The sequence below is a fragment of the Lepisma saccharinum genome, chromosome 23 (assembly GCF_977018435.1).
Source record: "Lepisma saccharinum chromosome 23, izLepSacc3.1, whole genome shotgun sequence".
In the NCBI taxonomy this organism is placed as follows: domain Eukaryota; kingdom Metazoa; phylum Arthropoda; class Insecta; order Zygentoma; family Lepismatidae; genus Lepisma; species Lepisma saccharinum.
The window spans coordinates 49,763,719-49,787,407 of record NC_139251.1 but is presented as its reverse complement, the minus strand read 5'-3'; the positions used below and the strand labels follow the sequence as shown (position 1 = coordinate 49,787,407).

Sequence of the window (23,689 nt, the reverse complement as noted above, 5' to 3'; positions counted from 1 at the left end):
AAGCCAAACATTTTAATGTACATATTTTTCTTTGTTTAGATACAGATTCCGGCTGTGCCATCAACCAGCAGAGGGAGGGGTGCTGTGCCGAGAACCAGACGTTTTCAGCCTCCTCGTTCTATGCATGGAGATGCACTTCAATCCAATACAAGCAACCGCGCCAGTGAGTCACAGTTTCCGACTCGACGACAGGTGAGGGAATCTTAATGGACTACCTTTACTTCACCTTGTTTTCCTTCAATTGGTATTCTTCGATGTAATCACATCAATTCTGACTCTCCGAAAATTAATATTTCCTCATTGTCATTCTCAGTAAATCACTCACCCTTCATTTCAGTAGAACTTCCACTGCAAGGGACAACGTGTTACCCTGTCATGGCTTCAAGAGTACCAGAAGTATTTCGTGATATATACTGCGTGTTTGCATATTTTTACAAGTAAATGAAAATGATGAAATTCTCCTGGTGATTATTGCTGACTTCCGATTATATAGAAGTTCATTTCCGATCACGATTATTTATGATATGGCGCAGTGATATATGATCTATCCGTGAGACTATTTTTACAAGAACACATAAAGATAACTTATTTATTACCTACTAAACCCTGGCTAGTTATATATGCATTATTACATTGTCAACTTAAGAAAAAACTTAATTCGTAATGTATGATTTCGTTTCAGATATTACTCTCTGTGTACTTTCAATCAATTTGATTTTCCTTCTTCCAATTTATACATGCGACTCTTTCAAACGTGAAGCAAATGATATTCATAAGAGGGAAAATATTGTTAGTATAACAGGATGTTCAGTTCTGTTACATAATTACAATTTATATTTGATATCCTGTTACACGCTAGATGGCAACAAGATGCTGGCACGTGAAGAATTACTCATGTGTTGACGTAATAAGACTAAACTCAGTGTCTTCATGTATGACAGAGCGGGCGTGGTGCGGCCACAAGTGATAGTACCTTGTCGTCGTACAAACTGTGTTATATGTGTGTAATATCTGTTATTATAATACATTTTTATAAAGGTAAACTGTGTGAAATTTAATTCAGTCTCCAAACACGGGATCAGCACACTACTGGACGTGAGAAAGTTACGCCAAGTGTTTGAACGGTGTAACGCTACCACAGGCTCTTCTAAGCCCGGATTTGACCAGTAACTACAACGAAAGTGAATTGAATTAACCAACAGTTTTCTTGGCATCTTATCGCATGCCAGGTGTGTTCTCACTCATGTGTCCGGTCTAGTGTTAGTGTTGTGAACAATGGAGCAGATAATTTCGTGTAAACGCGTTCTAAAACACGATGTTATGCTTGTTGGAAACAAGATTGCGTCAGACGATCTATCACAAGAGAGTGTTACCATGTACATAAACAAAACCGTGAAATTTGTCCAAGGGCAATCCGAAAGTCACGTGATCTGTCGTACGAGTGTAGTGATGAGCAATTTGCGGAATTCGATGACGAAATAAGCTGGATTGAAGACAGATTAGAGGTGATAAACTGGCAGACTTCTCTGCCAAGTTGCTTGACTGTACTGCAAGGGTGAAATAAGACCGACCCATACAGGTGTTCATATTAATTTATCAACCACCTGTATTGTGGGACAACATATAATTTGTTTCATTACATAATTGTGCAAATTTTACCTTCCAATTAATCGAACTTTCCCTTCTACCTCCTTATGCTTTATTTTGCAGAGCCACTGGAGGATGGTCCCCAAATATTTACCTCTGTTAAAGTTGCCTCCAGAAAACAGTAAAAACATCTGCAATAATTCGAAGAAAGAATATATTTGTATTAGTATTAAAATTGTGTTACAAAACCCCAATATGTCCTTAATAGAAAATTATTGGTGAAATAGAATTTCAACTATATTAATAGAAAGAAGTAGCAATACTACTGTTTTCATTTTCAAATTGGCAATTTAACTTTAAAGAAAATTTTCGAAGTGAAGTCAGGATACAATAGCTACTGCTCCATACAGACAGAGAAAAAGTAATAATTTGCCATAAATCGTACTCCACATATTTCTAGTGCTTTCAACATTGTATAACTACTCAAAATTAACCTGAGGTATGTTTGTATTCAGAATTGAATAGTAAAATATTTTAGACAGAATTCAGAGATATACCATGATTTAAAACAAAATACTAATAAGAAAGCCAAACATTTTAATTTACATATTATTCTTCATATAGAGACAGATTCCGGCCGTGCCGTCAACCAGCAGAGGGAGGGGTGCTATGCCGAGAGACATACGTTTTCTGCCTCCTCGTGCTGTCCATGGAGATGCTCTTCAATCCAATACAAGCAACCGCGCCAGTGAGTCACAGTTTCCGATTCCACGACAGGTGAGGGAACCTTAATGGACTACCTTTACTACATCTTGTTTTCCATCAATTGGTGTTCTTCGTAAACACAACAAATGTGAACTCCCGGATTTTTTTTTCCCATTACCATTCTCACTAAATGCCTCACCATTGCTTTCTTTCGTTTCAGTAGAAGATCCCCTGGAAAGAACAATGTGTTGCCTTGAAGTGACTTCAAAAGAACCAGAAATATTTCGTGATATATACTGCATGTTTTCGTATTTTTACAAGTAAATGGAAATTATGAAATTCACCTGCTGATTATTGTTGGCTCAAAACTATGAGGCTTGTCCAGAAAGTAAAGATACAAACACATTTATACCTTAGGGGAAACATGTGTACCAAATTTGGCAACACTGGCAGCAACCGTGATGAGGATTGGGAGTGAGTCGTCAGTGCTGCGCTGAGTTTTGTGAGTGGAACACGCACAAGAGGAACAAGCATTGGAAATGGCAGAGGCGATACCGAATCCCGCCAAGTGCGAAGTGCACACCATGATCAGGTTTTTGCAGGCACAAGAAAAGCGCCCATCGGAGATCCACCGAGAAATTGTGACTGTGTACGGGAACGTAATGAATCGTCAAAATGTGGCAAAATGGTGCCGTGCCTTCGGAGAAGGTCTACGTGATGTTCATGATGAAGAGAGAAGTGGCAGGCCGTCCGTGATCACTGACGCATTCGTATTAAATCAGAGGTGCGTGCGAATAAGCGGGTGACAATTTGAGAATTTTGTGTGATGTTTCCTGACAGTTCGAAAACCACTATTCATGAAGTTGTGTGCGCGCTGGGTCCCAAAACATTTGACTGACGAACACAAAACCAAATGACTGCGATATGCACTGGACTTTCTAACTCGCTACGCAGAAGAGGGAGATGCATTCCTGGACTCCATTGTGACAGGTGATGAGACATGGGCCTTCCACCATACGCCTGAATCCAAGCAGCAGTCACTGCAGTGGTGCCATACCCATTCTCCAAAAGCCAAAAAATTTAAAACGTCAAATTCAACCCACAAGCTGATGGCACCCGTTTTCTGGGATCGCCACAATATCCTTCTGGTGGAATTCATGGTGCCTGGAAGAACGATTAATGCTGAAACCTACTGCCAGACTTTGAAACATCTTCGACGTGCAATTCAAAACAAACGGAGAGGCATGTTGTCAAGTGGAATCCGCTTTATTCATGACAACGCTCACCCCCATGTAGCAAATGTCACCAAGGATCTGCTTGCACATCCATGGGAGGTCCTTCACCATCCACCATACAGCCTCGACCTTACACCCAGCGACTACCACATGTTCCTGTACCTCAAGAAAAATCTTGGTGGCAAAGCACTTTGTCGACAACGATGAAGTCAGGGAAGAAGTCACAACTTGGTTCCAGATGCAGGTGGCGGATTTCTACGATTCAGGGATACAAAAACTTGTTCCGCGTCAGAACAAATGTTTGGACAATGGTGGCACTTATGTGGAGAAATAGCCTATGTATCAGTGTATCAAGTGTAACTTTAGTTGCGAGCAATACATTTATTTTATATCTTATTTTTGGTTTGTATCTTTACTTTCCGGACAAGTCTCGTATATAGAAGTTCGTTATATGATGTGGCGGAGTAATATGTGACCTGTCCCTGAGACTATTTTTACAAGAATGCATGAAGATAACATTATTTAACTACTAAACCCATCCTGCCTACACATGCGATATTACATAGTCATCCTCAAAAACATATGTCGGTAATAGAAAAGTAATGTTGAAGTCGAATTTAATCATGTCTATATTCATAGAAATAATCAGCAATATTACTGAGTTTGTTAATATTGGAAAATTAACTTTAAACAGCAGTTTCAAGGTGAAGCCAATATAGAATATCTGCTGCTTCATAGAGTCAGAGTTAAGATAATAATTTGCTAAATCCTTACTTACCATAAATCTTCATTCACATATATCTAGTGCTTACAAAGTTCTATAACTATCCCAAATTAACCTTAGGTATGTTTGTATTCGGAATTGGATAGTTTAATATTCTAGATAGTGTTCAGAGGTATGTCATGAATTAAAACAAAATGCTATTGAAACAGCCAAACACTTTAATTATAATTTTCTTTGTTTAGAGGCAGATTCCGTCAACCAGCAGAGGGAGGGGTGCTGTGCCGAGAGCCAGACGTTTTCAGCCTCCTCGTGCTGTGCATGGAGAATCTCTTCAATCCAATACAAGGAACCTTGCCAGTGAGTCACAGTTTCCGATTCCACCACAGGTGAGGGAACCTTAATGTGAAGTTTTTTTTATCTCCCATTAGGATTATTTATGTAATATATGATCTATCTGTGAGACTATTTTTAAAAAATACATAAACATAACTTATTATTTACCTACTAAACCCTTAATATTTCTGTATGCGTTATTACATCGTCATCTTTAAAAACATAATTATTAATATATATCTTTTCCGATGTTACTCTCTGTGTACTTTCAATCAACTTCATGTCCCTGCTTTCAAATTTATTCATGCGACTCTTTCAAACTTGAACCAAATTTTATTCATAGGAGGGAAAATATTGATGGCTATGTAGAGCACTTTATTGTTAGTGTAATAGCGCAAGTTGTTTTGAAATGATCTCTCACTATGGACACTAGATACATTTCTGTACATACAGTTTACAACATATTTGGTTTTTGAACGGTGAATGAAAAAGGCAAGACAGAAGAGCGACTTCAATCCACAAACAGTTGTGAATCGGGTCTTGCTAATTAGTAAATGCGAGAGTTAGTGTGGCTGCACTATAAGGCATCCTCCCACAATTCATGGACAGCTATATGTTTTCCTCATGCGTGAGTCTCACTTAATCCACAAATATTAATTAATGTTATTAGTTAAACTTAGAGGTTTCCCTTCATCTGCCTTATTTGAGTGTCTTGTTGCAGAGCCACTTGCGGATGACTCCCAAAGATTTCTTCCATTCACTTCCATTAAAATTGCACCCGAAGGCTCTACATCTATATGGGTGATTTTTTTAAAACTCAAGGTTTTCTTTGTTGTGTAAAATTTGTAAATGAAGTATAATTTCCATGCGGTTTGTGGCAAATGAATAAGGAAGGATGGGAGATTTGTTGGAGTATGTTTACCGGTTTATATGCATCTTGTGTAATATCGCCCACGCCTCAACAAATACAGCAAATATTCACCAGTGTACCTTTTGCGTCTATATGGTCTGGGTGTTTGGATGCAGTGCAGAGGTTTAACTTCACTTGACTTCTTTCTGTGGAGCATCCTAAAGGGACGCGTGTACACAAACCCCTACATCCTTGGAAATGTTGAAGCAGAACATTATCACTGAAAATGCGAACATTAGCGCAGAAACACTATGTCAGACAGCCCTTAACATGGAACGGCATGTTCGACTTTGTTTACAGGAAGGAGGTCGACACTTTCAGCACCTTCTTTAAAGGTGAGATGTTATGTCATATGTCTGTGCCATAACTTTTGTTTTATTTATGTTTGAGTGAATACAAAAAAAAGAACTCATTTTCATTTTCATTAATTCAGTTTAGCAAAAATCCAATACTTCAATGTTATTGTAGGGTACTCTGGTGAATATTTGCTGTTTTTGTTGAGGCGTGGGCGATATTACCCGGGATGCATATAAACTGGTAAACATACTCCAATAAATCTCCCATCCTTCCTTATTCATTTGCCACAAACTGCATGGAAATAATACTTCATTTATAAATTTTACACAACAAAGAAAACCATGAGTTTTAAAAAAATCACCCGTATAAATGACTATCTTTGAAATATGCAGAGTTCATATGGGGGGGGGGGGGTGTAGGGCCCACCACATTATCGATCCCAGAAATTTTGGAGGTGTTGTGAGCAGCACCATGAATTTACCCTCCAGGTATCCGATGATTTGAAGCTGGGTGAATGGATGAGCTGCATAACTGCTTTATGTGGGGACAAGGCCGGTGAAATTCCGACCTTAGATCACCAACACTGGGAATCTACCCCAGGTCTCCTACGTGTCTGTCAGATGCCATACCGAACAGACCACGTGGCTCAAATTGTAAAATAATACTAATGTAAAAGCCAGACTTTTGTACAATTCCCTTGTTTTCTTTTTAGATACAGTTTCCATCTTTGGGTAATATACCGGGTTTTCTACATTATGAAGGGCCTCAAGCCAGCTCAACTACCCACGCCAATGAGCCTCAGTTTCCGAATCCACTACAGGTGAGAGAACTCAATAAACCAGCTTTATTTCAATTGGTTTTCTTCTTCATAATCACAACAATTCTGAACTCTCAGAAAATTATTTATGTTTATCATACTCACTAAATCTCTCATTTCAGCATCAGATCCCCTGCAAAGAACAATGTGGTTCCCTCATCAGACTTGCAATTTGACAGAAATTTTGCATGACTTTTTTTTCTTTCTTGTAGCTAGAGAATGAAATTCTCCTGATGAATATTGTTGGCTCGAATTACGTAGAAGTTTATTTCCGATTACGATTACTTACGTGATATGGGGAATTCACATATGACCTAGCCGTAGTATAATTTTTACAAGAACACATACAGAGAATACATTATTTAACAACTAAATGATTGCTACATACATTTGCATTATTACTTCTTCATCCTTAAAAACATAATAAATTATGTATGATGTATTTTGAAAATGAATGATATTAATAAGTTGGGAGAGCAAGATTTCTTTGGAAGACGATACGATACGTGGTCTTCTGGAAGTAAGTTCCTCACACGTTCTACATTTTCAGTGCTATGTGCTGTTGATTGCCGGCCTAATCGTGGATTGTCTTCAATTGAGAGCCTGCCGTCCCGAAACCTCTTGCGCCATTCTAACACACGGCCTCTCAATAACACATGATTAGATCAACATAGCCTTGCTGTATTAAGTTCCATGTTTCCCTAGCTTAACCCAAAACAAGATGTTGATGCTGTTCCAACTATGCTTCAATCATATCACTCGTGTAAGTCAACTAAATGTGCGAACTCTGCCAGCTGGTAGTGTTGATGCCTTACTACTTCCAAGGAAACGTTTATTCATATCAGGTGACAAAATAAACCCGAGTTCGCATTTTTTAATGTCACAGTTTCAGAATTTAAGTAGGTCCTGGAGATTTTCTAAGAAAAGTTTATATTTTCAGAGATATTTTACTGAACATCAATTGAACATTTCATACCATTGATGATTTCTATAACAATAATATGAATGAAATCGGTCAACACAAGTTTATAATTTTAATAGAAGCTGTAAATCAATGCAATACGTTTGAACATTGTGAGCAAATGGTATGTAGAAAAAAAATATTAGGTTTTTCAAAGTAGGACTAACACACTCCAGTCACTGCAGGAAAATTTTCCACACATGCAGCCCCAGAGCAGTCAGCAAATGGTGAGTCAATACTATTGTGATATAGACATGATCTTCCCTAATTCTCTCCTAACATTGGCAATTGATTGACAGATTAAGCCCTTCAGCTATTGAAACCATCCCAAGTGTCCACAATTGTTCAGATCTATACATTAGTTGTAGTGATAGATATTTTAGATATTCGAACCACAGAAAGAATTCTCGTGACTGAGTTTTACCTTGCTTTTATAATATACGTTTTCAATGTTTACATCCTATGTGTTTGTCGTGGTTATGAACTCATGCGTCTTTGTAAAAATAATTGTTGTTTCAAATTTCAATCGAGTTTAATTCTTTCTGATTGATAGGAAATCTATTATAATTTTATCTTTAATTTATGATTGGTCATGCTATCTTGATGTTAACAATCATTGTATTTCTCTTCATTTGTCTTCTAAGAAAAGTACAGTCACAGCCACTACTGTGTTGTACCAATAGCTTTTTCTTCGAGTGAGGTCGAGGCAAATGAGAATAGTGTGTGACTGTGTATTACATTCTGCATAATAACTGCATGGTTCCCTACTTTAAGTTCTCATGATAATTTCGTTTTGTGCCATCGAACGACACGATACTTGCATACATTTTGTCATTAGTCTGCCCCATAGTTGTATAGAAACCTAATTAAGAGGTAACTAATTTCCAGTGTGGAGTCAGAATTTATCTGTGGAGTATATCCTTTAGGCCAATACATTTGAACAGTTTGTTACTTTTTTGCCCCTAAGTGAGATCATTGGTTGAGTAGATAGCAATTGTCTTTCCGGCTCCAGCCTACCTATCGGTCAGCACAAAAAATTTGTTACTATATTTTTATTTTACAAATCATGTATATGTACAGTTTTTACACACAAAAATTAAATTTTAAAAAATTACCTAATGATGCTTCAATGAATTAATCTTACACAATAATTACTGATCTTTACAATTCAGTTATTTGAACACATTTTAAGTGTGAGGATTGTACTTAGAAAATGCTAATTTACACAATTGCATGTAAGTCTCGTTTATATAAATATGTGTTTTCACACACATCTATGTTAGTTTAAAAGTTATTCATGCCTGGTTAGAGAAGTTGTGAAAATAAAGTACAAAAATGCCAGATAAATGGCAATTTGTAATACCTGTCTTAAACAAGCGGGAAACCCATAGTCATGGATATTCTTCAGTGAGTAAACTGTAGTGTTTGTTTTTAAAATCCACTCGTTTATTATTAAAAAAGAGGTCAAAGGAAAATCGAAAGGGAGTGAGCGAAGAAAGGGAACACTACTGCAAATAAAGTACAATACTAAATGAAAAAAAAAAAACTCGAAACTATAATTTCATTACAGTCACATACATTTTATAATGTAAATAATTACTCATGCAACAATGGTACAAGGTACATGGTCATTTCTGGAGAGTAAGAATTTGAAATTGAAGCAGTGAGTTTTGGAGTGCAGTGGTGTTTATGCTGAAAAATGCCTGACGTGCTCATTTTACAGATAGCCAAGAAGAGATTAATTCCTTGTCATGAACTGAAAACAACTCAAACATATGAGGCCTGAAATCTCCATACCTAACAATGTAAGCTAAAAATTGAGGCAGTGCAAGGACATATATCACAAATGTGGGCAAAATACAATTTTACGGTTCTTGGTCCAGCACCCTTATTTTGCAAAAATATAGTTCCAGGATGTGGTATGAGGGTGAGAGATAAGGAAGCACAATAAGCACATTTCCTTACATTTTCATTCATTGATTGATTGAGTTGGTGTTTTAAGTCCACTTTATACACAGTAAGGCTAATCGTGATTGGACCTACAGTTTAAAGTGTGCCTCCACCAGGAATTGAACCCAGGAACCAATGATTCCTTACACTTTGGTTCATTATTGGGTGGGGGAGGGGGCGAAAAGTATATAACAACAAATAAGCCCAAATACAATTCAACGAAGACGCGAGACGGCTGACTATATATTACTATGCAAACTTATTAATGGTATACTTGACTGTTAAATTCTTTTACAGTTGATAAACTTTGACGTCAATTATAAGGTATTAGGAGTAAGACAACCATTTTACTGCAATAAATCAAACATAAAATTGCATCAAAATTCTCCAATCATTAGTAATAATATTGTCTTGAATGGAATTGACTTGGATTTTGCTTTTGATATTAAAACTTTCTATATAGTATAAACAACATATTAGATATAATATACAAATAAAACAGATCCAGTTATAGAGTGATATATTTATATAAATAGTCTCAAATACAATTTATAACTTTTATCTCATATATCTAGAATTAAATTTTGTATACATATAAATGAATTCAAATTTGAACTTTGCTTTGCATTGATTATTGCTGTTTTATATTTAAACAGTGGCATTTGAATAATTTCTTTATTATTCTCAAGCTTTTATAGCTTGTTACTTGTTTATTTTTTGTTTTTTTGTCCTTTAGTTTTCTCCTCTGTGTAATATATACTATATGCAATTTTTTGTTTTTGTGTAACTTTTGTATTTGTATAAATTTTGAATTAGTATTTATCTAAGATTTTGTGTAATAATTACTATGTGTTTGTAACATGTATTATATATTTATTTCAATTATATTGTATATAGCAAATTGTAATGCCTATTGTAATTGGAGCATTCGCTCTGATATAGGCGACTAGTTAATAAATAAATATAAATATATCGTGGAGATATATTTCATAGATATATTGTATATTGTAACAATATACTAATAAAAAGCCAAACTTCAAAATACGTACATTTTGCTTTTTTAGACACAGATGCCAGATCTGCTATCAACCAGTACAGGAACTGGTGCCATACCGACACCCCTTCGTTATCAGCAGCCTCAAGCCAGCACAAGCGGCTATGCCAATAACTCTCAGTTTCCAATTCAACCGATTCCACCGATACCACCGATCCCTCCATTTCCACTAATTCTACAACAGGTGAGCATATCTTCATAAACTAGTTGTAATTTGATTGGTTCTTGTCTTCATAATCACAAGAAATTTGAACACACTGAAAACGAACATTCATTTCAGCTGCAGATCCCCTGCAAAGAACAATGTGGTTCTCTCTTGAAACTTCAAATGTACTAGAAAGTTTCGTGATATTTACTGCGTCTTTTGATATTTTTGTAACTAAAGAATGAAATTCTCCTGGTGACTATTGTGGTCTCGAATTATATAGATGTTCATCTCCGATTACTTAAGAGATATGGAGGAGTCATATATGACCTAGCTGTGAGATAACTTTTACAAGAACACATAAAGAAAATACAGTATTTAACACACGTGCAATGTTACGTCATCCTTTAAAACGTAATAAATAATATCTGATATATACTGATAATGAATTATATAAATAGGATAGAACAAAATGTTTCGGAAGCAAGGTTTCGTTGGAAGACTATCCGATTCATGGTCCTCTGGAAGTAAGTTCCTCACACGTTCCACATTTTCAGCGCTATGTGATGACCTGATGGATCATCTTCAACTGAAAGCCTGCTCTCCCGAAACCTCTTGTGCCACGGCATCTCGATAATACCTGGTCAACATACTATTGCTGTATCACGTTCCCTGATTTCGTAGACACTTGTGAATTAAGTTTATAGCTTTGGGGAAATGCCCACCCAGTGATGTATTTGTGTTTTATATTTGGGAGAGAGTTTTTTAGGTATGTAAATTTGTGCATGTTGTCAGTTCGTGAACCAAACTATTGCTTCGCATTTTTAAGTACGTATTAGCATTTTGCATTTTTTCTTACCTAGGTATTTAAATCTCCTTGTAACATTTACAGGTAAATTCGAAACATTTAGGATATATTATTACAAGGAAACCCAAACTCGTACACAAAATGAGTGTTACATGAATAAGTAACACTGACAACTTTATGAACGTTCTATTGTAAAGTTCAAACCTAATGTTTATCCAACCTACTTACAAGTTTTGTGTGTACATTTTAATACATTTGAAATATCACTCTGCCATGAAATCTTGAGTGGAAAACAGCCTGTTGCGTCTCTACGTGAGTGTGATGTTCAGTTTCAGAATGGTATCCTTCCTTAATCCACAAGGCTGCATACTTTTTAGCAGTGAAATCTTTGATGGCTGGACCATTAAAGGACAAGAATGATTTTTCAATTTTGTTTTATTTATAGTTAAGAAATGTTCTTTCAGGGAGATCAAACATCCCTTTCAGGGATAACAGTAATTTTCTTTTGCCAAGCTTTTTTTTTTTTTTTTTTTTTGTGGGAGGGAAATCTTTGGCATCCTCATCGTCAATTCGCACTCTGTCCCTAGATGTTTTACCTAGCTTAACCCAAAACATGATGTTGACGCTCTGCACGAACTCTGCTTCCATGACGTAACTTGTGTAACACACTGTGTGAATTGAACTTTTTTTGTTTTTTTTTTGCGGGGGATGCCCACTCCAAGGCCTCCCCTCCTGCAAGATAGTGAGGCATAGTAAGATTTCACATCTAGCCCTTGAGACGTATAAACTTGTATTGTTGTTGTTGTTGTTTTTCTTTATTATTGTTATTATTGTATTTTTATTATTATTATCATATTAGTATTATCATCATTACCAAGGTGATTAGAAGTATAGGTTGGGCCAATCCGTTGTTTACTCGTAATGACGAAACGACGGTAAGAGGTGAGTTTATCTATGAAATGAATTCCAAATCTATGCGCTAGTGTTGCACTATGCAGATAGGGAACCATGCCAGAAACTGAACACACAAAATCGAGTACACAAATGAGGATTTTCACCCATTTACATTTTGTGGCTTCTGACAAATTGAAAATAAATATAGATAGGTACTTATTGTTATGCGGGACAGAATATTATTGATTCGGAACGGGAATTTTTCTTTAAATCCCGACATTCGGGATGGGAAATATTCGCAATTTCTCGACTAGTCGGGAAATCTCAAATTCTCATTTTCACCTTAAGTGATTTTCTTTGCATTTCTGGAATGAAAACTAACAATTTTCGATAAGTTCCAGACACTTGCAATGTAGAAAACGTCAAGAATTAATACCATTTTAAAATTACCATTCGGTATTTCCCGACTGCTCGGAATCCAGAAAAGTAGGAAAGTCATTTGCTGAAGTTGGGATAGGGACGGTATTTTTCTTTCTTATCCCGGTCCCGACTTTTGGAGACACCACTTGTTATTATTATTTATTTTAGTTCAGCACAAAATACAACTTCCAAGTACGTTGAACATAATATACTGTGCATACCAGAAAAGAAAAGTTCAAATGAGCATTTATGTGCACTATATTTACACTAGGCTATGCGCTTCTATTTTGTTCTTCAGAGCACAACATGTTTCCGCGAAAATATCAAAGTCTGCCTAACATAAAATGTAATACTGTTCAACTGTGCTTTCACGCAAACTTGGCATGAAGTAATATTTCATTCTCTTAGGCAGTGGCGTGCCCAGTGGGGAGTTGGTGGGGGTTTTAACCGCCACCCCCCTTTGGCCCAGTATTCCTAAAAAGAAAGAACGTCAAATGTAGGAAAAGATGGCAAAATGAGGGATGACTACCAAAATTACTATACATACCCCTAGCCTTTCGAAAATCCTGGGCACGCCACTGCAGTCTCAGGTTAACATGCAATGGTACATTTTTTCCACCTTTCGATGTGTAGTCATTAATTTCTGCAGTAGAAACCAAGTGTGGCTTCTTACCAATGTGTAAAATGATTAATACAACTTTCGTGTCGGTATTTTGTAAGCACAAAATATACACGAAGTTTTGTTCAACGCTAAGTAGCATTACTGCAAAGTCGTAATTAGATTTTGATCAGCTGTAGGAGTTTAGCTTAATTGTTTAATTTTTGCTTTGTAACTTAGCCATAAAGTAGAATTCAGTTGCAGAAGTATTGTATTTTTAATATCGCTTATACGTTCTATGAAATAAATATTACTGTGTCTGTAATGGTCTTACTTATTAGAGTATATTTTTAAGAATACTTCAGTGAATTGAATACGTTGCCACAAATATCTAAAATACTATTACTAATTTGTATAATAAATTTTAAACTTCTGCTCTATAGAATCCTTAAAAATATCACCAGTATTTTTTCACATAATCAAAAGAACATCACGTTATGAATATCCTGCTTTTGATTGCGGAGTAATCAAACAACGCCAAATTATCTATTCTTCCATTGCCCGTTAAGGAACAAACACAGACACACCCTTTTTAACAGACTACACAGAGCCAAGATACCATTTCCTGTATCATACACTCCCTGTTATCATCTCCCTCCCCTTGTACAATGTGGATATTATATAGTTTTTTCCTGCCAGAGTGGTATTTAATTTTAAAATTTGTGTATATATGCAAGTTTGTGATCAGTGTTACAGTTCAGTGAAGTGAAGTATAGTATTGCGATATCTACACGACCACAACTGCTACTACGAATTCGATTCTATGGTACTCCTCCACAATTCCCAGTGTTCTACACCTTAGATCCTTGACCAAGACTGCCACTTACTCAGCGGTGAGGGTCACGGAGAAGAAGAAGAATTACGAACGCTGTCTTGACTTTTTTATATTGTTTAATCAGCACTATAGTAACATCTGGTAACTATTGTTATTTGTGATCTGATTTTGTACCGCATTCTCAGTCTTCAGTCCAACATTAAAAATGCCTTCGTTTGCAATAGTAGGATGCAAAAATTACAGTGCCAAAACAAAAGGCATTATACAGGGTGGCTCAATAAGTCACTTAACACCCCCAGTACAAGGCCACTACGGCATGGAACGTGAAAATGGAGATGACCAATCTTTGCTGGCCAAGGGGGAACCACATTGACGTCACCCATATGGTCGGAAGCCATCTTGAAATAAACTTCAGAAATTTAAATGGGAAGGGGGTCGTGTGACATATCAAAATGGGCTAGAATTTCACCAGGAAAACAACTGTGACATTTGTTTTCACCTAACTTTAATTGTTGCAGAGTTAACAATACCACAAAGTTATAACACATGCTCAATATGACGTCTCTCTTGCACAACACACATGTTTAATCGTCTCTCCTATGACCTTATCACATTCTGAAGAACCTCAGGAGTTCTTGCAGTACAGGCATCCACAATGCGTGTGCGCAAATGGGCCAGATCCCTGATTGTCGTAGCATACACCATGGCTTTCAGGTGTCCCCAGAGGTAAAAGTCCAATGGTGACAGGTCAGGTGAGCGTGCAGGCCATTCCAGTCCCTCGGCGACCAATCCAGTGGTGAGGGAATTGTTGATCCAGATACTGACGGACTATCATCCCATAGTGCGGTGGAGCACCATCTTGCTGGAACCATTCAGGATAGCTCCCATCCTCAGACAGTAAGGATGGTAAGATCTGCTCCCGTAGCAGACGCAAGTAGCCCTCAATGAAAAATGGACCAACAAGTCGGGAACCTCAAGTACCACACCACACCATTAGCTTCCCGACTCCCGTCACCTTGCTAGGATCTGTTCAATGTGGATTTTCGGGTGACCAGTACCGCAGATTTTGCTTATTCACCTCCCCCGACACATAAAAATTAGCCTCATCACTGAACAGAATCTTGCTACCGACGACAGGGTCACATTGCAGTTGTGCTATAGCCCACTCACAAAACTGCAAACGCCTGTCTGGATCGTCCTCACCAAGGTGCTGCTGCAGCTGTATCTTATATGGATGCCAGTGGCGGTCACGTACAATCCTTTGAATTGAACCCTGCTGACACCGTTTTCCAGCACCAGTCTCCGTTTGCTACAGGTTGGGGACTTTGCAAATGATTCCAACAACACTACAGCAGTACCCTCATCCGTGGCAGTTTTCGGACGTCCACATGTGACATCGGTTGTCTTGCAGGATTGCGGTTATTGAAGTCTGCTGCAATGTCACGCATACTTCTCTCCCCTGACATCAATATAATGGCAATCCGTTCCTCACGTGTTAGGGGCATTTTCATTCAGATCAGTGAAAAAGGAAATGTGCTACTCTTGAAACGATCAATTCACATCATCACTCTTTTAAACTTTTATGTAAAGACAAAATACAATCTTAATTCCCATGTCAACCAATACTACAAGATATGTACATACCGGTAAGTCAATATCCGGATATTTTCAGTGACTGGTCTAAACAATAAATACCACATAATCACATACTAAGGATAATTTGAACAATAAACATTTAAGCAAAAAGGAAAGGATGTGTCACTCTCCCATGCGGGAATCACCCTTAAATTTAAAGTTAGGTGACAACAAATGTCACAGTTGTTCTCCTGGTGAAATTCTAGCCCATTTTGATATGTCGCACGACCCCCTTCCCATTTAAATTTCTGAAGTTGATTTCAAGATGGCGGAAATCAAAATGGCTGCCGACCATGTGGGTGACGTCAATGTGGTTCCCCCTTGGCCAGGCAACGTTCCATGCCGCAGTGACTTTATACTGGGGGTGTTAAGTGACTTATTGAGCCACCCTGCATATATACGTTATATACATTTTTCAAATGGATTCTTCGGTAACAGAGCTTTGGATTCGTGTGGAAACGCTAACGTGAATCATGCTAATGCTAGAATCTGCAGTGCGCATTTCTGCCCAGAAGATTATGTACGCAATCTGAAAAGTCAACTTTTAGATTTACATCGAAGAAAGATCCTTAAGCAAGATACCTTCGACTCCTCATTGTGATTAGGAATGTAGGGAGTATAATCATGGTAAATACTTCGCCTACCATTTCTTTGCCATTGGTGTACAATTCTCTCTTGCTTTTTCCCTACATATTCACATAAAGCAATAAAAATACAAACTGCTAACTTTTCATTCTATTTTGGTTATTTATTAAACGATACGTATTTGCATTTATATTTGATAAATTTACTTTGCTCTTCCGGCCATTTTAGTCAATTGAGATGATGAAGAAGTGATAAAATAGATGAATGACCAATCACAGTTCCCCTTACTTACAAGAGCGACTACAAAAAAAAAAAAAAGAACCTTCCTCCTCTTCCGTTCAACTCGGACTATAAGAGAGCATGCTCAAATCTCCCCCTCCCCTCCACACTGGAGTACGGTGCACAGGAGTCGCGAGTCTGCGCGGGTTTCTTTGCTTGTGGTTTCCACTATAATAGTAATATAAAATTGTACACTCACCTCACTTAGTTCTCCTGCAGTTTGTTTCTTTATACTTCATATTTGGAGAAGATACAATTCAATCTATAGTTGTACGTACACTGTATATAACACACCTTATTACTGACTTCCTTGACCCTGGAAGTTAAGGAAAACAAAGAAATGAGCATAATTTTCTCTTCGGTGAAGATGTTGAACCTAAAAAAAAAAAGAAGAAGGAAAAAAAACTGAAATAATGAATTCGACAATGTAAATTGATGAGATTTAGTAAATCATTTGATGAAGTGCACTAATTCTGAGTGGACTAATCGCAAAGGACATAATCAGCTCAGATCCTATTACTTCTTCATGGTATGTGACGTAAAGTTTCCGCCCAACAGTTTGACGGCGTTAGTGGCTATCGTATCTCCTTTTCCACAGCCTGTAGTACACATCCTCATCTAGACATTGTTCTTGTTCTGGTGTTTAATATCTGCATACTGCAACACTGTCATTTTGTCATTTCACGTGACTTCACATTGAAGTGATGCATTCACTTGGCCGGTTATACGTCATCGCACACAAAAACTTCAACCGTTACCATGGTTTTGGGCCAGGGCTGATCATTACTACTACTACTACTACTACTACTAGTTACTACTTTACAAACCCTATAATTCTATTTGAATTTTAATCACTTCGGCGCTGTATACAAATTCACTGTTTTCTAGATTGAAACTTCATTTGCCTTACTTCCTTTCCATAAGCAGCTATTACTTTGTTAATGTACATATCTTTGTCTTCTTGTACTTTGTCACAAAGCACGGATATCAAACAAATATTACTTAATCTACTGTCCTTCATGATACCTCTGATTATGTTTTTACATGCCGAAGGGTAGGTCTACTATAAAAAAAAATAATAATTGAAAATGACGGGGTGTGAATTATGGATGATAATTCTACTTTCTGTTTCACTGGTGCTTTGTCATATTAACAAGCTTCTTAGGTATTTCAAACTCGACTAATATATTATATAATTTATACCTTTTGACTAAATCATATGGTTTTTTTAAAATCAATGAATAAGTGATGGCATTTTGATTATATTCCCACTTTTTATCAAGTATCTGTCTAATGTGAAAAAATTTGATGCATGGTTGATTTGTTACATTTAAATATACATTGATAATTACCTATAATTTCATTAGCATATGGGTTTAGTCTTGTTAAAAGAATGTTAGATAATATTTTATATGTTGTTGAGAGTAGATCAATTCCACGGTAATTATTTCAGTTCATTTTATCACCTTCTTAAACACAGGAACAATTATGGATTCTTCCCACTGATGATGGATTTCTTCTTTATTCCATATTAAACAAATTACAAATTTGACATATTAACGAATTCCCACCATACTTCATACCATATTCATACTCAGCTGGTATTCGATCAATGCCAGGTGCTTTGTTATTCTCTAGCCTTTTAATAGCATCTTTAACTTCAGTCAAATTAGGTTCTGCAACTAAAGGTTCTGTTGCGTGTACTTCATTATTTATTACAATATTCTTTGTAATATAATGATGCTACAATTTCGTCATTGATCAAATTTGTATATATGTTCCCAGTCAGTAAACTAAACTAATGCCCGGCGGTTCTAAGTGCCTTGAATATTGGTTCTAACCTAGGTCATCATAATTTACTTAATACACTTATAACGTAATTTAGAAAAAATGTATTTGCATTCTTAGAAAACCCAAACTCATAAACAGAAGAGTCAAGTTTAAATTTTATGTCAATATAACCTAACTACAAGTTTCTTGAGAAATCTTGAATACATGTTTGGTGAGATTAGTGAGTTTCAGAATGGCCCTCCTTTATTCCACAAGGGTGCATAATGTTTGGCACGGGAATCTTTGATGACTTGACAATTAATGGACACAAAATAATTTTGCAGTTGTGTTTGTTACCGTTTAGAAATGGTACGCTATATGCTTTCAAATTCTATTTTCTTTGAGGGGGATATAAACATCCCTGGCAGGGATGAAAATAATTTTCTTTTGCTGGGGATAAAATGTTTTGTGTGAGGTAGAATCTTTGGCCATCGAGTTAATTCGCAGACTGGTAACTGAACTAAATGAACAACAATGAGGAACAGTGTGTTTCTAGGTGTAACTCGGCCACCTTGTGGTGGTGACGTGGAACCATCATATCGTTGATGATTTTTATAACATTAATTTAAGTAAAGTAGGTCAACACAAATTTATAATATTAACACGAAGTGTAAATCAATGTAAAACGTCAGAATATCATGAGAAAAATGTCTCTAAAATAAATTACCTCATGTTTTTTAACAAAGTTCATGCTCAATGAACACATAGTACAGAATGCGGTAGCACTTTGATAGATTGAGATGACATTGTCTTTTCAGTTACTTGCACCGCTCTTGTCTGGTGATATCTGCAATCTGATGAGTAACGCACTCCAGCCACTGTGGGAAAATTATCCACAAATGCAGCCCCAGAACAGTCAGCAAATGGTGAGTTAATACAATTGTAATATAGACATGATCTCCCCTAACATTGGCAATTGATTGGCAGATTAAGTCCTTCAGCTATTGAAACCATTCCAAGTGTTCACAATTGTTCAGATCTATACATTAGTTGTAGTATAGCATTTTAGATATTTGTCGTGGGGATGAACTCTTGCGTCTTTGTAAAAATAATTGTTGTTTCAAATTCAATTGAGTTTATTTCTTTCTGATTGATAGGATATATATTATAATTTTATATATAATTTATGATTGGTCATGCTATCTTGATGTTAACAATCATTTAATTCTCTTCATTTGTCTTCTAAGAGAAGTACAGTCACAGACACTACTGTGTTGTACCAATAGCTTTTTCTTCGAGTGAGGTCGAGGCAACTGAGTATAGTGTGTGACTGTGTATTACATTCTGCATAATAACTGCATGGTTCCCTACTTTAAGATCATGATAATTTCGTTTTGTGCCATCGAACGACACGATACTTGCATACATTTTGTCATTAGTCTGCCCCATAGTTGTATGGAAACCTAATTAAGAGGTAACTAAATTCCAGTGTGGAGTCACAATTTATCTGTGGAGTATATCCTTTAGGCCAATAAATTTGAACAGTTTGTTACTTTTTTGCCCCTAAGTGAGATCATTGGTTGAGTAGATAGCAATTGCCTTTCCGGCCCCTGCCTACCTATTGGTCAGCACAAAAAAATTGTTACAATATTTTTATTTTATAAATCACGTATTAGATGTACAGTTTGCACACACAAAAATGAAATTTTAAAAAATTACCTAATCCTGCTTCATCGAATTAATCTTACACAATAATCACTGATCTTTACAATTCAGTTATTTGAACACATTTGTAATGCGAGGATTGTATTTAGAAAATGCTAATTTACACCATTGAATGTAAGTCTCGTTTATATAAATATGTGTTTTCACACACATCTGTGTTAGTTTAAAAATTATTCACGCCTGGTTAGAGAAGTTGTGAAAATAAAGTACAAAAATGCCAGATAAATGGCAATTTGTAATACCTGTCTTAAACAAGCGGGAAACCCATAGTCATAGATATTCTTCAGTGAGTAAACTGTAGTGTTTGTTTTTAATATCCATTGGTTTATTTTTAATAAAGAGGTCAAAGGAAAATCGAAAGGGAGGGAGCGAAGAAAGGGAACACTACTGCAAATAAAGTACAATCCTAAATGAAAAAAAAACAAACTCGAAACTATAATTTCATTACAGTCACATACATTTAATAATCTATATAATTACCCATGTAACACTGGCACAAGGTACATGGTTATTTCTGGTGAGTAAGAATTTGAAATTGAAGCAGTGAGGTTTGGAGTGCAGCATTGCTTATGCTGAAAAAATGCCTCACGTGCTCATTTTGCAGAAGAGATTAATTCCTTATCATGAACTGAAAACAACTCAAACATATGAGGCCTGAAATCTCCATACCTAATAATGTAAGCTAAAAATTGAGGCAGTGCAAGGACACATATCACAAATATGGACAAAATACAATTTTACGGTTCTGGGTGCAACACCCTTATCCTGCAAAAATACCGTTTCAGGATGTGGTATGAGGGTGAGAGATTAAGAAGCACAATAAGCACATTTCGTTACATTTTCATTGATGGATTGATTGAGTTGGTGTTTTAAGTCCACTTTATGCACAGTAAGGCTAATGATGATTCGACCTTCAGTTTAAAGTGGGATCCGAACCACTATGTGCCTCCACCAGGATTCGAACCCAGGAACCATTGATTCCTTATACTTTGGTTCATTATGGGGGGGGGGGGGCAAAAAGTATATAACAACATCTAAAGCCAAAAGACTAGCCAGAATACCTATTTTCTACTACATAGCCATCCACGTATATCCAGTGCTTTGATTATTCTGTAACTAAAGTTAATCTATTGCTAATTAACCCCTGGTTTATTTGTACTCGCAAATCCTTTGGTATATTGATTATATTGTTAACTGAAACTTGATAACATAATAGTATTTTTGACAGCGAATTTATAGATGATAGATACCTTGTCTTTCGTCAAGACAGATCGAGCAAAAAATTAGCATACGAGAGTACAGTATGGAACCTATACATGTCATGCCATGTCAAAGTAATTGAAAAAGTTCAGAAAAAAAATTTACGACATATTTACTACAAAAAATACAAGAGATATTCATATGAAGATCATATCTCCTATGTTAAATTACTAAATTAATTCTCAAGTGTAACACTTCAACGAAGATGTGAGACGGCTGACCATATATTACTATACAAACTTGTTAATGTTATACTTAAGTGTTAAAATCTTTTTCAGTTGATAAACTTTGACGTCAATTATAAGGTATTAAGAGTAAGACAACCATTTTACTGCAATAAATAAAATACAAAATTGCATCAAAATTCTCCAATCATTAGATTATTATTAACATAATAATATTGTCTCGAATGGAGCTGATTTGGTTTTTGCTTTTAATATTAAAAACTTTCTATATAGTATAAATAACATATTAGATATAATATACAAATAAAACAGATCCAATTCTAGAGTGATATATTTATATAAATAGTCTCAAATACAATTTATAACTTTTATCTCATATATCTAGAATTAAATTTTGTATACATATAAATTAATTCAAATTTGAACTTTTCTTTGCATTGATTATTGCTGTTTTATAATTAAACAGTGGCATTTGTATAATTTCTTTATTATTCTCAAGCTTTTATAGCTTGTTACTTGTTTATTTTTTGTTTCTTCTGTCCTTTAGTTTTCTCCTCTGTTCAAAATTTGTAATATATACAATATGCAATTTTTTGTTTATGTGTAACTTTTGTATTTGTATAAATTTTTGTATTCGTATTTATCTAAGATTTTGTGTAATAATTACTATGTGTTTGTAACATGTATTATGTATTTATGTAAATTATATTGTATATAGCAAATTGTAATGCCTATTGTAATTGGAGCATTCACTCTGATATAGGTGACTAGTTAATAAATAAATATAAATATATCGTGGAGATATATTTCATAGATGTATTGTATATTGTAACAATTTACTAATAAAAATCCAAACTTCAAAATACGTACATTTTGCTTTTTTACCACAGATGCCAGATCTGCTATCAACCAGTACAGGGACTGGTGCCATACCGACACCCCTTCGTTATCAGCAGCCTCAACCCAGCACAAGTAGCTACGCCAATGATTCTCAGTTTCCAATTCCACAGATTCCACAGATTCCACCGATTCCACCGATTCCACAACAGGTGAGCAAATCTTAATGAACTATTTGTACTTCAGTTGGTTCTAATCTTCCGAATCACAAGAAATCTGAACTCTCAGAAAATTATTTATTTATCTCATTCTTATTAAATTCCTCACCCTTGCCAACCTTCATTTCAGCTGCAGATCCCCTCCAAAGAACAATGTGGTTCTCTCTTGAAACTTCAAATGTACTAGAACGTTTTTGTGATATGTACTGTGTCTATACATATTTTTGTAACTAAAGAATGAAATTCTCCTGGTGACTATATTTGTTGTCTCGAATTATATAGATGTTCATCTCCGATTATGATTACTTAGTGATATGGAGGAATCATATATGACCTAGCTGTGAGATAACTTTTACAAGAACACAAAGAAAATACAATATTTAACACACGTGCAATGTTACAACGTCATCCTTTAAACCGTAATAAATAATGTCTGATATATACTGATAATGAATTATATAAATAGGATAGAACAAAATGTTTTGGGAGCAGGGTTTCGTTGGAAGACTATACGATCCATGGTCCTCTGGAAGTAAGTTCCTCACACATTCCATATTTTCAGCGCTATGCACTGTTGAAGGTCGACCTGATGGATCGTCTTCAACTGAAAACCTGCTCTCCCGAAACCTCTTGTGCCACGGCTTCTCGATAATACCTGGTCAACATAGTATTGCTGTATCACGTTCCCTGATTTCGTAGACACTTGCGAATTAATTTTTAGCTTTGGGGAAATGCCCACTCAGTTACGTATTTGTGTTTTATATTCGGGAGAGAGGTTTTTAGGTATGTATATTTGTGCATCTTGTCAGTCCGTGAATCAAACTATTGCCTAGCATTTTTAAGTATGTATTAGCATTTTTCTTACCTATTTAAATCTTCTTGTAACATTTGCAGGCAAATACGAAACACTTATTGTTAGTAT

At 36.0% G+C, this 23,689-nt stretch overlaps 1 protein-coding gene across 2 annotated transcripts in view; it reads left to right on the top strand.

Annotated features, from left to right (window-relative positions):
* The window catches only part of LOC146005324 (uncharacterized), a 206,400-nt gene that overhangs the window by 91,058 nt on the left and 91,653 nt on the right, over positions 1 to 23,689 (top strand). For both annotated transcript variants that reach the window (XM_083144488.1, XM_083144487.1), the window contains exons 5-11: positions 40 to 192; positions 2,212 to 2,364; positions 4,494 to 4,637; positions 6,504 to 6,611; positions 10,584 to 10,757; positions 19,361 to 19,468; positions 22,603 to 22,761. In XM_083144488.1, coding sequence (XP_083000614.1) covers positions 40 to 192; positions 2,212 to 2,364; positions 4,494 to 4,637; positions 6,504 to 6,611; positions 10,584 to 10,757; positions 19,361 to 19,468; positions 22,603 to 22,761 — 999 coding nt within the window. The remainder of the gene's footprint in view (positions 1 to 39; positions 193 to 2,211; positions 2,365 to 4,493; positions 4,638 to 6,503; positions 6,612 to 10,583; positions 10,758 to 19,360; positions 19,469 to 22,602; positions 22,762 to 23,689) is intronic.